We start from the raw sequence: 17,735 nt of genomic DNA on the forward strand, positions 1-17,735 counted from the left end.
AGCTATATATACTATGGGGGACAGCTGATCGGTCAGCCTAAAGGCTGTCGGCCAGCAGCAGCAAAGACACAAAATCCCCAAATAAAACCAAAAATACCCAGAAAAATCCCCTTTTTAGGGCTGGGAAAAATACTGTTTTACACAGCAAGTATGGTTTGTGTTATGCATTGTAGCAGTAACACATTCAGTTGTATTACTTTCTTCTTGTACATAATTCAGACAGTAGTTTAGGACTCGTGTGTGTGTTGTCTGTGTGATTCCGCAGCAAACTTTTCTATCCCTTTGAAAACCCTAGCTCATAGGCACAAGTGTTCTATAATTGGTATCAGAGCCTAGTGAACTTGCAAATGTTTTCTTTTCTTGCACCCATGTGCATTAACTTCTTGAATAGGGTAGAGCCCCTAGGTTTGTAGTAGTGCACAGGTTTGGGTTTGGAAAAAGTCACTATTTGGTTCTTTTTAGTGTATTGGTGCCTCCCTTACTTCATCAGTGTGAAGGGCTGCAACTCTCACCATCATTCTTTATCTTTGGTGTTGGGCTACTTGTTATGGATTCAACAACACTTCTGGAAGTGTTTTCCTGTATGGAGGCAATTATGGCTGCCACGACTACTTGTTTCAATAGCATAGAGTTAGCACCACGAGCATCGAGTGTTTTGAATTTGGCATCTACCGAGGCTCGTGCTTCTCAGCAAAGGTGCAGCGATTGTGATGATTCCGAGGACAAAGTGGCGAAAATTCTCGGAGGAGGGTTTTTTCACTCCTTTGGATGTAGGTGAGGATGTATAGGATGAGCTTGACTTCCACTCCTGCAATCATCATTCTACACCTGCACACAATCCACAAGAGAGATGTCGACATGCTTAACTCACGGTCTCCCTTCTCTAGTCCCTCTCCACTCGATTATCCAGACAGTTCTCACTTGTCATTACCGTGTCGACGTTGGAGGACTACCAGTTTGTCGAGTTCTTCCTCCATGCCTTGTACGGAACGAACTTCGTATTGAAGCTTTTGAAGCCTCCCAAATTCAATGGAAAGATGGACAGAGAAGTTCTTAGCAACTGGACCCATGAGATGGCTTACACGCCGGCAGCAGCATGTGATTCCGATGTTTTTCAGCTTTATTTGGTATGGCCTCACAGGTGCCGCCCTGGATGCTTCATCGCATCATGTATGGATGGAGGAAGTTTTGTCCAGGTCTCTTAGGAAGAGTCTTCATAATCTGCACTAGGTGGAGAATCTTCAGTCTCAATGGCGGTTACTTCAGTTTCAAGGCTAGTACAAGAGGACTCTTCTCATTTGCCTTTTGCATTGGGTGGAGTTTATGTAGTGTCTAGTGTCATGGAGGCTCCACAAGAGCACGTCATCGGATTTGTCTTCACCTTGGGAGGATACGTAATGGGTGTGTCTTCACAGCGCACGGATCTCTTGGAGACTATACCAACAGTAGTCGGAGTTTTTCCTTCGGTGTATTAGTGGAGATATTACTTGCAGTATGTTCCACAGGGAGATGGTGGTCTAGACATCTAGGTATTTTTTTTGCTTTCTTCCTTAAAGGTGCATTTGAGTTGGTGCCATCCATCTCAACACAGATGCATTAGTGGTTGAAGTGTGGATAGTGGAGTTTTGCCGGGCCATTCTTTGTAGTGTTTTTCCATGGATTACTGGAGAATACTCAGCGGTTGGCAGTGTTTCTTCATGAACGGTTGGATAACCAAAAAGTGTTGCACATCAAGCGAGAGTTGGTCATCTGCCGCAGGTTTCTTTGCAGGTCTTTGTGCTGACGCATTGAGGACAGAATGTGAGCCTTCACACAAGACGCAAAGTGGTCTGACTAGGTTCAGGATCTTGGGTACTGTGGGTGAGCTCTCCATAGATCTTTATAAAGGGCACTGTATATGGACATCGTGCAGCTGAGGACAGGTGGAATGCAATTAGGGAGAATGTAACACACCTGACCTTAGGGCATATGTGGGCGTAGCAGTGTTAGATAGCATGTGCAGGTGTCTTGGCAGACAGGCGGGCAGCAGGTGCAGCCATCTTGACAGGCACATGTGCCACATGGTTGTCGACAATTGTACAAGAAGTCTGCCAGTAGATATGAAGTCGTGGAGAAGTCCTAGAACAGGCCAATAGCCATAGAGAGGTTGACCAACACTTGGGGATATTCATATGTATTTCTCAGCACTAGGCGTCTACAGAGCGTTTCTCTATACGCGTGGACTGGCCAGGGAGATCTTCGGCAGTGTTGGGCTGCGAATAGCCATTTGTATACTCAAGCCATCTTTTGTACCAGAGATTCAGTTGTATTACTTTCTTCTTGTACATAATATGGAAAATAGTTTAGGACTCATGTGTGCTGTTTGTGTGATTCTACAGCACTCTTTCTATCTTTTTGAAAACTCTAGCACATAGGCACACGTATTCTACATTTAAGGCTGAAAACTGAAGAGAGAATCTTATCATCTCCTTGACAACTCAAAGCTCCGTGAGAATCTTTGTCTGCAAGCAAACGTTGGGTGAAAATAGAAGAGGAAACTTGTTACTGAAGTGGGGGCTGAAATGTATACTTTTCAGCTACTCCGGGCATGAAGGAAGATTGGCTTAGATGACCTAATCTCTACTTGAGAACAAATCTTTATAACCCATGCTGAATGAGAACTTAACTAGGAGACTTCCTAATAGCTACTGAAGTTAAAGCTTGAAATCTGCACCTCCTTGCTATTTTGGGCATGGGAGAAGGTTGGCTTAGGTGAAGGAAAGCTCCAATAGCTGTTGGCGGTGGTCCTCCCCACAGTAGAAGCGCCGGTGAATGGGCGTTGGTCAGCGGAGCAGTGCCCCCTCAAAGATAGCCATGTTAGGTGTGTAGGAGTAGAGTGTAAGTGGAGAGATAAGATGGAAGCTCAAGCCATGATAATGATGCCTGAAGTGAAATATGTTGCACAACTCAAATGGTGTCCCATGTTAATAGAACCTCCTAAGCACATGATTTTATAGGCATCAAGATGCCTATAAAATCTTGTCTTTTGACCTAGACCTTATAAGGGCTGTTCACACCCTAAGAGGGTGTTCACACCAACTAACTCAGAAATACCCAACAATAATGACATGAGTGGGGATGTCATACCACGTAGTCTATGCTATGCCTGGAGTTGATGATTTGAAGCTTTGTGAAGATTGTTGCTAAACATGCAAATGTTTATGGAAGTCTTCATCCAAGTTGCAATCAGCTGGTTCATTCTATTTCTTTCTATCTTAAACGATGCATTTGCTTGATGGGTTATCCTCTGTGTGTGTGTGTGTTTTCTCTGTAATACTAGCCTTCATGGCTATTACCCTAAGAGTGATCAAGGAAATAAGTGATTTTAGAGGGACAAGGGATGATGTTGCATGCTTTGGGAGTATTCACTCAAAGTGCATTTCAAAAGAATGTGTAAAACTCAAATTGGTAGCCCCCAGTGGCTATTGCAGCATGCTGCCCCACCTAAATATATATTATATATTTCTCAATAAAGGCTCCTTTGTTGCAAACTTTAAACATGCATTGGGGGTTTTTGTTTGATGATGTCTCACTTGACATCCACATTTTTTCCTTTATAATCATTTAAATGTTTGATGTAATGCCAACACCAAAATTACAGTGTTTGCTTGCCATTTTTATGACTTTTAGAAAATAGCAATGATGTGTTACAATTTTCGGAGTCCAAAGGTTTGACGTTTTTCCTTTTCAACTTGTCAGGTAAAGTCTCTAAAGTGAAGGATAGCGTTTGCAAAGTTGGGGACCATATTCATTTTCTAGAATGAGTTGATTGATTAAATTCATTGTAGTTCTTAAAAATGCCTAAACTAGTTCTTTGCAAGTAGTGTATATCATTACATTACACAGAAACAAAGTTTTGCCTATTTTTGCCCCCTTACTTTTCAAATTTTAAAGGTAAGAAGCTATGTAATAAGTAATGGGCTCTCTCTCTCTCTCTCTCTCTCTAAGTATCACCTCGTGTGGCTACTCTAGTAATGCTGTTGTTCGAGTAGTAGGGCTTGTAGTTAGAGCCTCACTTGTAATTCAATCCAAGCAGTGCCTCCTATTTAGTCCAAGCTTCAAGCCTACCCCCCCCCCCCCCCCCCACTAAGCACCCACAATCTTTTCTTCTTTTTTTTGATATTCTGTTACTTCATTATACGAGGAAAGATGCCCTCAAAAGTGAGGGAAACTTCTTCAAGAGCAAAAGCAGTGGAAAAACAAGTCTAGTTGGTCCATCTCTTCTAGTCTATGGCAATCCTATAGAGATTGGTGCAAAGACTATCAAAAATATAAGTACTTGTTAATCTGTGTAGTAGTGAAAAATCAAGCAATTGTGTCCAAAGAGCCCAAAAGTGTGTCCAAGCAAGGAAACCTACATAATTAGTCAGTCTTTAGTGATATCTCCCAAAGATCTAGAAATGCTTGGAGAAGCAACATCTTGGAAATCTAATAGCCAAAGAAACAAATAATCTAAGCAAGAAATCTTTGGTAGCCAAACAAGTCCATAGTAAATGAGAATCTTTTGAGCATCTAAAACAAGAGGCAAAAGCTATCATTCATTTGGCTAGAGTTTTAGCAATAGGTAACACTCCAACCAAACATCGCACAAGGAAAACTTGTTGCTTTAACAACAGTTTATTAGTCCAAATCTTTTGGAGATTTTGTTTCCACCACTTAGTTGTCTTATCCAAATTGCTTCAACAAAGCTCTAATTTTTTGCCAAACAAGACTACATGCCCGAATTCCACATCCTCTATACATGCGGGAATGTGAGGATTCTACCATCCGAAGAGACAACATCTTGGATAAGTCATATATTTTTAGTGGAAAGAAAATAGGCTTTCCTTGCCTCTTGAACTACAATTACTATAGGTTCTAGAAAAAATTTGTTGCAATGAATGCTCTCTAATCTTAGTGAGTTACCTATCTTTGAAGATTTTCCAAACCAATGCAAGTACTAGTCGACTTTTTTCCAATCAGCAATCAGTCCCGTAGTGAAAGGACAACCCAGTATCTTCCCTTGCAACTTTCCAAGAAGCAAATCCCAACGTATACATTGCCATCTTCCAAAAAAGTGTTTTAAGTGCAGTACACATAGTTGCAATCACCATTGTCCAAGGTTGGTCTTGAACAAAAAAGGTGGACAATATTCAGCCCTCCGTGCATCATCTTTGGTGAACGAGAGCTTTCTTCTGGTGTTTGGTTTTCCATAAAGCTTCCACATGAAAGCAATATGTTTCTTTGTCCATACCAATAGAGGCAAGAAAAATTGTACATTAGCCATCAAGATGGACTTGACTATTCTTAGTCGCACATGTAAAGGTCAGGTAGGCAATTGCCAATATTTTAATTTTGCTCATCTTCTGAAAGGCCTAGTCAATGGCATCAGTAACAAATACATCCCATCCCAATGGGTAATCCAAATGTCTAATAATATCAGTCGGGGTGGAAAAATTTATCCAGGCCATAACAAACTTTGTCAATCCAATGTTATAAGGGATAGTAGTTTGGATTTGCGAAAATTCATGAACAATCTTGTAGTAGCTTCACCAAACAATTGGAGAGCCCTCATAAGGGTTTGCAAATATAGCGGGGTGTTTTTGGGGAAGAAAAAGGAATCATTAACATAAGCTTATGTCACTAAATTATGACCACAATTGGAAGCCATGCAAAAATCCTTGATCCATGAGTTTGCCTATATATAGAAGCAAAGAGTGAGTGGCAATTGCATATAGTACTCCACTCAAAGGGCATGCTTGCTTGGTTGATTTACCCAATATCCAAGGATAGGGCAATCCTTTCCCTAATATACAATGTATTATATTGTCTTGATACAACTAATATATGACTCGTTGCATTTTAGGCCCAAAATAAACTTTTGTCATCATTACAACTATGAAATCCCATTGAACGGTATCAAAAGCCTTTGCAACATCTATCTGTAGTGATGGTTGTACATCTTGTTGTGAGTATTTGGCAAACTCAATGCTCACATAAGCATTACATAAGTTATTTGTGATTTGTCTTTGAGGTATTAAACCATATTAGATGATGTTATCCTCTATGCACTCTTTGAGTTATCATATTAGTGATGATCTTATATATAGCATGCGTAAGGAGTAATCAAACGTCAATCCGAAAGATTCTAACAAAGCTGCTTCTTCGGTACTAATCTGACTAGTCCTTTCCAAGATGCTAACATCACACCCTCCTACCATGATTAATTTATTGTAAGAAATAATGGATCCTCAAGCAGGTCCCATAATTGCAAAAAGGAATTCCATAGTCAACCCATCCCATCTAGGAGATTTCCATTTGTCTGAAGTCTTGAGTGCATTGTGTATCTCTTTCTAATCCAAAGGCTTCTTACACATCCATTATTTCTTTGACATTCTGAAGCAATTACGTAGGAGCATGTGTCATAGAAAGGGTTTTAGCAGGAGGTGATGCAAAAACTTGCTAAAAATAAGTCACACATTCTTGCTCTAACTTAGTGCATTTTTTGACCACTCTCAATTATCCTTTTGCACTCCTGAGATGCATTGTTTTTGTCTGTTTACATGTATAACTTTTCAATGAGCAGCCCTTGTCCAAGATAGGCTTATGTTTGGACCTGACTTGCCACTTTTGTAACTTCTTATAATTATTTAATTCAAGCTAATTTCTGGTATAATATATCTATATGATCCTCTTCCCGAGGAGACAAGGAGCGAAGATGGCTAATTTCTTCAAGGGTTTGCAGCTGATTTTTCAATTTGCTAAATTTTCTCTCTCCTCACCCATAAACCATTTACCATAATCTACAATCATCCCTTGCATATACGAGATGCAAAATGATACCAAGCAATATCTATATCTTCATAAATTTCAACTCTCAAAGCAAGGACTACATGAGCAACCATGTCTTTGAAATACTAATGAGTGAAATAACTATTGTCTTTGAAATATTGATGAGTTAATCATCAATAATCTCTTAGCTGATAGTTGTAAATCATCTAGTGGCATGCCAAAGTACAAGCTTAGCCATATAGGAGCATGAAATAATGATGAATAAATGAGCAATAATCTCTTAGCTGTAAATCATATAGTGGCATGTCAAAGCATAGGCTCACCCATATAGGAGCATGATCAGAGAGCTACAAAGATTAATCCACCCTAATTCTACATGTAAGAGGATCAATCCTAGCAGCATTCAACAAATTCCATTTGTTAAGCCTTGCCTTGTAATTATTGTACAAGCATTATGATGAAATGTATACCCCTTCTTATTAGGGCACGTGGCTAGCAAATATCAATTACATCCATGTAATTTATTGCATTACGCCAAGTAACTCTTTTAGCTGTAATCATGTGTGAATTGCCATGAGTATTATCATATCTTGTCTGAGAATTATTAAAATCCACACATATGAGAGTTTTCGTTAACCAAGGGTAATGCTACATTTGTAACCACATTCTAGCTCTTTGACTAGACATTGTGGAAGCATAAACAAATGCAAACTTATAAGTCTCACCATTAAGCATGCACTTTACATGAGTAACATGCTATTTGTATCATTGTAAGCAACTACCGACTGTAATTCTTGTGTTTGACAAGAAAACACACACTAGAGAAAGTAGAACAACCAGCATAATATATAAAATATCCATTAAAGAATCCAGTGTGACCAGCTAAATCATGTTGTTTATGTTCCTGTTACATAGAAAGCTAGACATATAATATGTCTAGCTTTCTATGTACATAGTCCCAAACCAACCTCCATTCATTCAAGTTGCTTAAACCCTGTACATTATATGACATGCATTTAAGAGGTGCCTTCATGATCATTTATTGAGAGGTGCAATTCATATGAGCATTTGCTTGCGTATTTTGCTGCATATTCTGTAAAGTTTGCATTCCACTTTGAACTACTACAACCCAAAGCTTTTCTGGATCAACTTATCCTGAGACAAGCAAGCTTTACTCTAAGAAGAAGATGATTCGGTCCACAATCTAGATTATATTGGTTGCGGTCTAACACAAATATAGTAGATGGCTGCCTTGCGCTTGTTCTTAATTACACTCTTGTGTTAGCAGTAGCAGGCACTATATTTGATATGTTAGCTAGAGTAAGCTTTGTTTGTCCTATTGATATTTCCACAATTAGAGTCGTAGAAATAGAATCAACTGGAGGCCTCAATGTACGAGTAGGACAACTAGAAACCAAATGTCCAAACTTATGACAAGTGTAGCATGCTCTTACAAATACTCCCCATTTCAGTTTATATATTTTTCACCCATATAAACATCATCAACCTCCAACTGCAATGCAATGGATCGTGGGGTGGTTTTAGCTATATCCCTCAAATTACCAAATCTATTTCTGTTGCCCAATAGACATGGAGGACGATAGATGACAGTGTTGAACATCCGAGCCAATCGTGGCAAATGCATTAGAGAAATCCATTGGGAAATTAACCACCTCAACCTAGCATTGATGCTTTAAGAGGGCTTGATAGTCCTTCATGCGTGTCCATGTAGCACATACACCATCTGGCGACCATAAAACAAAGGCAGTTTTTCTAACAACTGTTACGTGTACACATATTGCTTTACAAAAGCCATGTGAAGCATACCCCATCCACCAAACAAGTTCTTAACCCACTGAGCAACATCATTTGCAGTAGGCAGTTTCCCAGGAAAAAAACATAACTAGGCATTCCAAAAATTTCTTAACTCTCGGAAGTATAGTTTGAACAGAGAAATTTTATGTTTTAAAGTGGGTTTAGGCTTATCCCAGGCAATCTGATTTTCTTCAAAATCCTTATGCAATACATCAAATAGGTACTGTGCATTAGGGTTATCATGTGGTTGATTGTTACCTATTCTTTGAGTCTCTTGGCAGGAAGAAACACTCTCTCTCTCACACACACACACACACACACACACACACACGCAAAAGAGAAGGACAAGGGCAATATCCAATAAGAGAAGAAGACACCCAAAAACTAAGTAACACACTAATTTTCTATCAATCACTTATTTAATATATGGAGAACACAATGGGGCATACGCTAAAGCTTTTCTTCACTTTGTGTATATCTCTTCTAATCGGCTCCATAATGAAAAATGTTTTCATATATCTTCTAGATCCTATTTTTTCTCAAGCACACTTGACTACAAGCCCTCATTCACATGTGGCTTACACACCTAGTCATATAAAATCACACAGTGGCCATGTGGTGACCATTTATTGCTCCTACATGTGCGCATATCTACCCAACACAAGTGGCATCTGTAAATGCCTCATAATGGTGTTTTGGCTGACTTATGCTATCCTGCTATATCATAAAGTTACCCGTCATCCATGATCCATTGAGCTTGCATTCTCAACACTCCCCCTTAAGCTTAACTCCATCTCATGTATACCAAGTTCCTTCTTGAATTTCTGAAACTTCTCAACTCTATGAAAATATCGGTTACCTACTCATCCATGCAAACAAACAATATCATCTTCTAGAACCCTCTCTCTAATGAAATGATAATGTGCATCTATGTGCCTAGTTCTAGCATGAAACATCGGGTTATTGGCAAGTTATATACTACTCATATTATCATAATATATAATGACCACATCTCACATGCAACAACCATAGTAGCACCTTTATATGAACTTTCATAATATATAATGATGACATCATGCATGGGCTGATCTAGATCACGAAGTAGCTTTCTCAACCAAGCTACCTCACATGCAACAGCTATAGTAGCACCTCTATATTGTGCCTTAGTGCTATAAAGAGTAATTGTGGGTTACTTCTTTGAACTCTATGAAACTGGTGCACTTCCCAAACTAAACATGTAACCATTTGTCAATCTTTTGTCAAATGAAATACCAGTCCAATCTACAATAAACCTATGCACTTCAACTTGCCACCCTCATAGAATAAACCAAAATGCAAAGTACCCTTCACATATCTCAATGCGTCCACCACCACATCTAAGTGCATTTTGCACGGTACCCGCATAAACTGACAAGTGTAGCATGCTCCTACAAATACTCCCCATTTCAGTTTATATATTTTTCACCCATATAAACATCATCAACCTCCAACTGCAATGCAATGGATCGTGGGGTGGTTTTAGCTATATCCCTCAAATTACCAAATCTATTTCTGTTGCCCAATAGACATGGAGGAGGATAGATGACAGTGTTGAACATCCGAGCCAATCGTGGCAAATGCATTAGAGAAATCCATTGGGAAATTAACCACCTCAACCTAGCATTGATGCTTTAAGAGGGCTTGATAGTCCTTCATGCGTGTCCATGTAGCACATACACCATCTGGCGACCATAAAACAAAGGCAGTTTTTCTAACAACTGTTACGTGTACACATATTGCTTTACAAAAGCCATGTCAAGCATACCCCATCCACCAAACAAGTTCTTAACCCACTGAGCAACATCATTTGCAGTAGGCAGTTTCCCAGGAAAAAAACATAACTAGGCATTCCAAAAATTTCTTAACTCTCGGAAGTATAGTTTGAACAGAGAAATTTTATGTTTCAAAGTGGGTTTAGGCTTATCCCAGGCAATCTGATTTTCTTCAAAATCCTTATGCAATACATCAAATAGGTACTGTGCATTAGGGTTATCATGTGGTTGATTGTTACCTATTCTTTGAGTCTCTTGGCAGGAAGAAACACTCTCTCAAAAACAAACAAACACACACACACACACATACACACGCAAAAGAGGACGACAAGGGCAATATCCAATAAGAGAAGAAGACACCCAACAGCAGAAGAGGACGAGAGCAAAAAGAGGAAGGAACCCACTGCAAGAACAGGCGACAGTCAGCAAAGCTAGAACAGAAGGCGCAAATCACAGCACACTCTCGCGCGGTATGAGTCATTAATTGAGGGTTAGTATTTTGCCCTAAAGTGTCACAGCAAGGTAAACATGCATTAAATACTTGCCGTCGTGCAAAATTTGGTAAGATGAGAGTTCTAATTAAGTTGAACAAAGCTAAAAGTAGGGGAATCAATCCCCATTGCAATCCAAGCCAAAGCATATAGAATTAGCCAAAGTTTAAGTAGCTTAGAAAGTATTATATCTAAGTAAATATCTCTCATTTGAGGATTTTTGCAATTCCAAACTAAAACTTAAGAGACAAATACCAAATTTAGATCATTTTTAGTGAGGGTGACTCTGCGTTATGCTTGGCATCAAAGATCTACTAGTTGTTTAGTATTATCTTTTGCTCAATCATAAATTTAGCTCAAGATTAGCATGGCTTTTGTGTTATGTATTTGGTCTTATAGGTCATTTTAGCCATTTAAAGATGTTAATATAAATAGTTTTTCCTTTCTCAGGTTGCATGCTATGGTTCTTCTTGTTCTTACTAGGTTTGTGTAGTGTCCACTATCGTTTTACACTCATAAGGTCCATAAGGCATGTGCTCTAGTTTCTTATGAGATTACTAGTGATGTAAAAGTTGGAGAGAGAGAGAGAGAGAGAGAGAGAGAGAGAGAGAGAGAGAGAGGTGTAGTAAAAGACTTGATGGTGTCGTTCACTCATAGAAAAAACTCATTCCAAAGTGTAATGTTTTTGATTAAAATATTGAGATCATCATTTTTTTAATGGTTTGCCTATAGATGGAAGGTTGCCTATAGATGGAAGGTTGTACTATCAAAAAATATTGTGATCGTCATTTTCTTTATGCTTTGCCTATAGATGGAAGGTTGTACTATACTATAACTTTGTCTAGACCATAGAACAAGGCTCTCTTCCTTGTTTGAGATCATCCTTTTTGGAAGTCTCTACAATTGGAAAAATCCTAAAAAAGGAAATAACTTGAATACGCCTTGGATGTACCTAAAAAGAAGTTACCTTTGGCGGCACCAGCCATATATCCCTAGCATGCCTTTTAAGGCGGGCCTGATGAGTTTAATGAAGCCACCAAAAAAGGTACACTACTCACATGTGCCAATGCCAATGCCACACGATGTGCTTTGACTTCTTGTAATTTTTGGCATGTACGTCTTTCAAGCGATGTATTCTCGCGGTGTTCAACATCTAATCAGTTCTCTACATCTCCACTACTACCTTGCTCCTCTGTTGTCCTCTACATCTCCTCTTGGTCTATTCTGCTACTCTTCTCATCAATTTACTTTGGTCGAAATATGTTGTGCTTGGCTCTATGGGCCCTAACACTCAAGGGTGAACAACTTAGCTACCTCATGAACATCCACATTTAATTTGCATGGGATGAGGTATATTTGCCTGCTCAATTAATGCAATATAATTGAAATTCAATTCTTTTGTAATCCTCAGCCTTGGACAATTCAACCACAAAACCCATAGAAATGTTTTTTCATGGTAGCCTTGGGAGAGTGGATGAAGCTTGTTAGTTGATTTCTTCTTTTGGCAACAAACCTGATAGAACTGCATATACTTATGCACATGTTGCTTCATATAAGGCTAGACTACGAGTCGAGTTAAACTTATTCCATGTCGAACTTTCATTGCAGGGTCACAACATGGGAACATCATATGTAAAATCACCCAATGAGAATAGCCATCCTTTACCACCACACAAAGGTGGTTGTTACAGTACCACCACCATCCAATGTGAATGGCAGGCTTTGAAGCAATGCTGCACACACTCTCCAAAGCAATGCCTTGTATGCACTCTCCAAAGCAAATACCTTGCATGTACTTACTTTGTGAAATTACACCAACACATACTCACTACACATTGAAGTTGTTGATGATATAATATTACCACAATTGAGGAAGTACTCTGAGAGACTAGTGGATGGTACAAATCTGTGACTCAACACCTATCACATAGTGCCATCATCTTTGAAGGGCATGCACCTCTGTTTACAAGTTCTTGGTCAGACACAAAAAGTCATAACTCAATCCCGTGGAGCTTTAAAATTTCATAGGCAATTGGGTGTCCATGTTGTTGTAGCATAGCTCCAAGTCCACCACCATTGGCAACATAGAATAAAATGAGATTTGATCAAATTGAAATGCTAGAGCATGGGAGGTGATGATATCAATACTTAAGCCTCTCAAAACAAGATTATTCCACTACGATCTAGTAAAACATCTGATTCTCTTCTGTAGTATTTGTTAGAAGATTCTTCTAATGGGCATAATGCTCCACAAAACATCGATAAAACACGATCAAACCTAACATGTGGTGTATACAAGAGAACACTCACAAGAAGTAGGACCGTTCATAGCACAAAACTTTAGAACTCAAATAACATGATACAAAGATAGACAAGGATACTGCATTGCTGATACAATAGATGACACCCCACACACATGTACTCCTATGAAGGGGTATTTGATGTTGATCAGAAACTATGCTAAGACAAAGGTTGCATGATAGTAGAAGCTAGGGAGTAAAGTCAAGTGATGACTATGATGAATTATGTAGAGAAGGGGTTGGCTATGTATCTATTTAGGCATGCCCTGACATGACCATGTAGGTTCATGATCATAGTCGGTGCCACCCCATCACGGTATAGACATGGTGCCACCACCTCTCCCAATTGGCCGTTCGAGCTTATATTGGGCCTAGTTCAAGATCGAGGTTCTTTGGATAGTCCTTTTTAAAGTGATCATAGTGATAATGTTATATGAAAAATTGCGTGGCTTGGCACTCGTAAGGAGTGAGGTAAGGCACCAAGGCACCCCTACAAGGCTTATCCTTACAATCCTTGGCCTTCGACTTTCTACCCTTATCCTTGGAACAATTTTGGGTCTTAAGGATTGTAGCAATACACACATCTCACAAGGTGGGTGTACACAAAAGTCTACATGTAAGGACATTTGTAATCGTCCACAAAATTATCTACCTCTTCTGAAGTCTCAAGAATGGTATGGAGAAACAGTAGCAAGTTCTTCGAAACATGCCAAGTACATGCTCGCCCTTTATGTGAGAAACTCTCCCACTACTTTTACAATCCATGCCAAAAATAACTTTAAGCAAATATTGGCATTCATCTCTTTGCTTCCCTATATAGCACTCTACAAAATCTTCCCACCATAGTAGTGTTCAACACGTGTGTACAAGAGATGTAAGTAAATAGCATCAAAACTAATGGGTATTGCGATTGAGGAGACATTTCCCATGTCAAGTTTATGATTGCTTCACTATCCATCTTTCCATTGAGCTTGGAAGATTTAAGCATCTTTACCAACTAGTTTTGCCCCCCCCCTTATGGCATGAGAGCTTAGTCAGATCCTTGTAACTTTGCCCATGATGAATTAGAGATGAAGAACCATCATGTTGTTTTGGGGATGGGTAATTTAGATAATGTCACTAGTACTTGAATCACATCTTTCATGGCAACTTGACTATTAGTAAGTATCCACCTAATTAAGATTGACTACTAGTAAATTAGTGTGTTAATTAAGATAATGTCACTAGTACTTGAATCACATCTTTCATGGCAACTTGACTATTAGTAAGTATCCACCTAATTAAGATTGACTACTAGTAAATTAGTGTGTTAATTAAGCTAAGTAACACACTAATTTTCTATCAATCACTTATTTAATATATGGAGAACACAATGGGGCATACGCTAAAGCTTTTCTTCACTTCAATTAGTGTGTATATCTCTTCACTTCAATTAGTGTGTATATCTCTTCTAATCAGCTCCATAATGAAAAATGTTTTCATATATCTTCTAGATCCTATTTTTTCTCAAGCACACTTGACTACAAGCCCTCATTCACATGTGGCTTACACACCTAGTCATATAAAATCACACAGTGGCCATGTGGTGACCATTTATTGCTCCTACATGTGCGCATATCTGCCCAACACAACTGGCATCTGTAAATACCTCATAATGGTGTTTTGGCTGACTTATGCCATCCTGCTATATCATAATGTTACCCGTCATCCATGATCCATTGAGCTTGCATTCTCAACACTCCCCCTTAAGCTTAACTCCATCTCATGTATACCAAGTTCCTTCTGGAATTTTTGAAACTTCTCAACTCTATGAAAATATCGGTTACCTACTCATCCATGCAAACAAACAATATCATCTTCTAGAACCCTCTCTCTAATGTAATGATAATGTGCATCTATGTGCCTAGTTCTAGCATGAAACATCGGGTTATTGGCAAGTTATATACTACTCATATTATCATAATATATAATGACCACATCTCACATGCAACAACCATAGTAGCACCTTTATATGAACTTTCATAATATATAATGATGACATCATGCATGGGCTGATCTAGATCACGAAGTAGCTTTCTCAACCAAGCTACCTCACATGCAACAGCTATAGTAGCACCTTTATATTGTGCCTTAGTGCTATAAAGAGTAATTGTGGGTTACTTCTTTGAACTCTCCAAGGCCAATCATAGCAACAATAACAACAATCTTCTAGGAGGTAGGGATACCTCTAGGAAGAAGAGGTTAGAATAACTAGCCAAGAATTCAAAATTATGAATGCTTTTACCATGGGAAGCAGGGCCATATGTAGAAAGAGTGTTGAAAAATGCAAGAGGATGCCAAAAATGGCAAAGAAGCAGGGCCATATGTAGAAAGAGTGTTGAAAGATGCAAGAGGATGCCAAAAATGGCAAAGTGTAGGGTAACTATGCATCAAGAAGTATCACGGGAGTGAGATTTTTTAAAATATTTTATCATAGGAGTGAATCCAATTAATTATGTGTGATGCATGCTTTATATGTGAAGCATGGTAGTAAATGATTTCCATTTGTTAGAATTATTTTGTTGAGTGATTCCAAAGTAATTGTGATCTAACATTGTGGACTATGTTGAGTATAGATTATGAGTTTGTAACAACCAAGGGGTGGACATTGGACGAGATTATCTAGCCGAGCACATGTGTGCTAAATATTGGATTTTGTATGGTTTGGCCCATTGTACATATGTTGGGTAAGGTTTACTTTTAATGAGATACTTTAAAAGCATTGGACTATGGTTCAATTTTGCAAAAGCCCAATTTTTAAAAAGCTATGCTATTTATGGCTCCAAGGACTAAATTTATGATAATATGATTTAAATACCGCATGTGGAAGTGGAGCCACACACGTCGAGGGAGAGATTGCACCCAATCTTGTGTTCTTTGATTTTCATGCTCTTGAGTTATGCTATGGTGTTTATGGTTTGAATCTTCTATTATTCAATTTGTGGAATATTTTTACCTGTACCATGGTCTTGTAATAACAAGAAGTGGCAAGGAAACATTTTTTTATATGATGTATAGCATGGGTTTAGCTATTGTTGATGATGCACATGATGATATATGGTATGTGGACCACGGTGCTTCAAATCATATGATTGGGCATAGTGAATGGTTTCATGAGATAGAACTATGACTACTAGAGGCTATCTATCTATTAGTAATGATACTACTCACTCAATTATGCATGTTGGGAAAGTAGTTAAAAGTTGGGATTGGTAATGTGAACATTGAGAGGTTGAAGACTATGCAAGCAAAAGGCATAGTGAAAGGATTGATTATGTGAACATTGAGAGGTTGATAACTATGCAAGCAAAAGGCATAGTGAAAGGATTGCCAAAGTTGAGTTGATGGTACACATGGTGTATATGGGACTTGCTAGACATCCTTTTCCAAAGTAAGGAAATGTAAGCAAAAGACTTTGGAGGTTATACATACAAATGTACAAGTACCTACACCGACAGCTTCTCTTAATGGTTGTCATTATCTATGTCTTTTATAGATGGCCATACAAATGTACAGGGACCTACATCGACAGGTTCTCTTAATGGTTGTCATTATCTATGTGTCTTCTATAGATGGCTATACAAGAAAGATATGGGTGTATTTCATGGGATATAAGCCGGATGTAAGTCACTTGAAATTTTTTGAATGTGTGGATTATGTGCATGTGCCCTATGAAAAGAGGTAAAAGCTTGACCCTAAGGTAGAGAAATGTGTACTCATTGTGTACTCACTTGATAAAAAAGGCTATAGGTGCTACAATCCATACGTACGAAGAAATTGGTGATAACTAGGGCTGTTGTCTTAGACTAAATGAGTGGTTTTGGTACATACATCAAAGGATAATGCTTTGAGGGTTGATTGGGATGATAATGTGGCTAGTCAAAGAGCTACAATGTCTGTAACTGCAAATGCATGCTATAATGTCACGAGCAAATCACAAAGCTAATTTCTACTGAATATGCCATTGTCAGCACAATAGAAGGTTGAATGCATGACTATAACCCAATGATCAACTTCCAATGCATCGCTCCTCATGTAATGTGGAAATAGCAAAGGCGGAACCAGTAAGATAAGATACATGACTGAAGGCAGCACGTGTTGGATTACTGTCAGTAGGAGATCACAATGGTTACATCCTCTTAAGTTATGCATCACCCATGGCATTAGAGCAATATGGGAAAGTTGTGCTGCGGAATCTGATTAGCTATCAATAATAGTAGAGGACTGATTCAGAGCCAAAATAGACTCAGCTGAGTTAGCAAGAAATAGATAATGTGAGCATTGTAAACAGCAGCAAGGGATAAATTGCCAAGGTTCACCGAACGCCAATACATTTGAAAAAACAGCCTTTTTCCATGGTCAAGCTGACAAGGTGGAATCAGCAATTAGTTTGCTTATGCTAAAGCTACAATCAAATGTTGAACGCTAATGGCTTAAAGCTGAATGTTGGATGCTAAATGCTAAGCGTT

At 38.7% G+C, this 17,735-nt stretch overlaps 1 protein-coding gene across 2 annotated transcripts in view; it reads left to right on the plus strand.

Annotated features, from left to right (window-relative positions):
* The window catches only part of LOC147624299 (putative pectin methylesterase CGR3), a 47,790-nt gene extending 43,834 nt beyond the window's left edge, over nt 1-3,956 (plus strand). For both annotated transcript variants that reach the window (XM_086819268.1, XM_086819267.1), the window contains exon 8: nt 3,739-3,956. In XM_086819268.1, coding sequence (XP_086675394.1) covers nt 3,739-3,742 — 4 coding nt within the window. In that variant the 3' untranslated portion in view covers nt 3,743-3,956. The remainder of the gene's footprint in view (nt 1-3,738) is intronic.
* Nucleotides 3,957-17,735: the final 13,779 nt, after the last annotated feature.

The sequence above is a fragment of the Cibotium barometz genome, chromosome 25 (assembly GCF_041138505.1).
Source record: "Cibotium barometz isolate CiBa-2024 chromosome 25, ASM4113850v1, whole genome shotgun sequence".
Taxonomy (NCBI): Eukaryota; Viridiplantae; Streptophyta; class Polypodiopsida; order Cyatheales; family Cibotiaceae; genus Cibotium; species Cibotium barometz.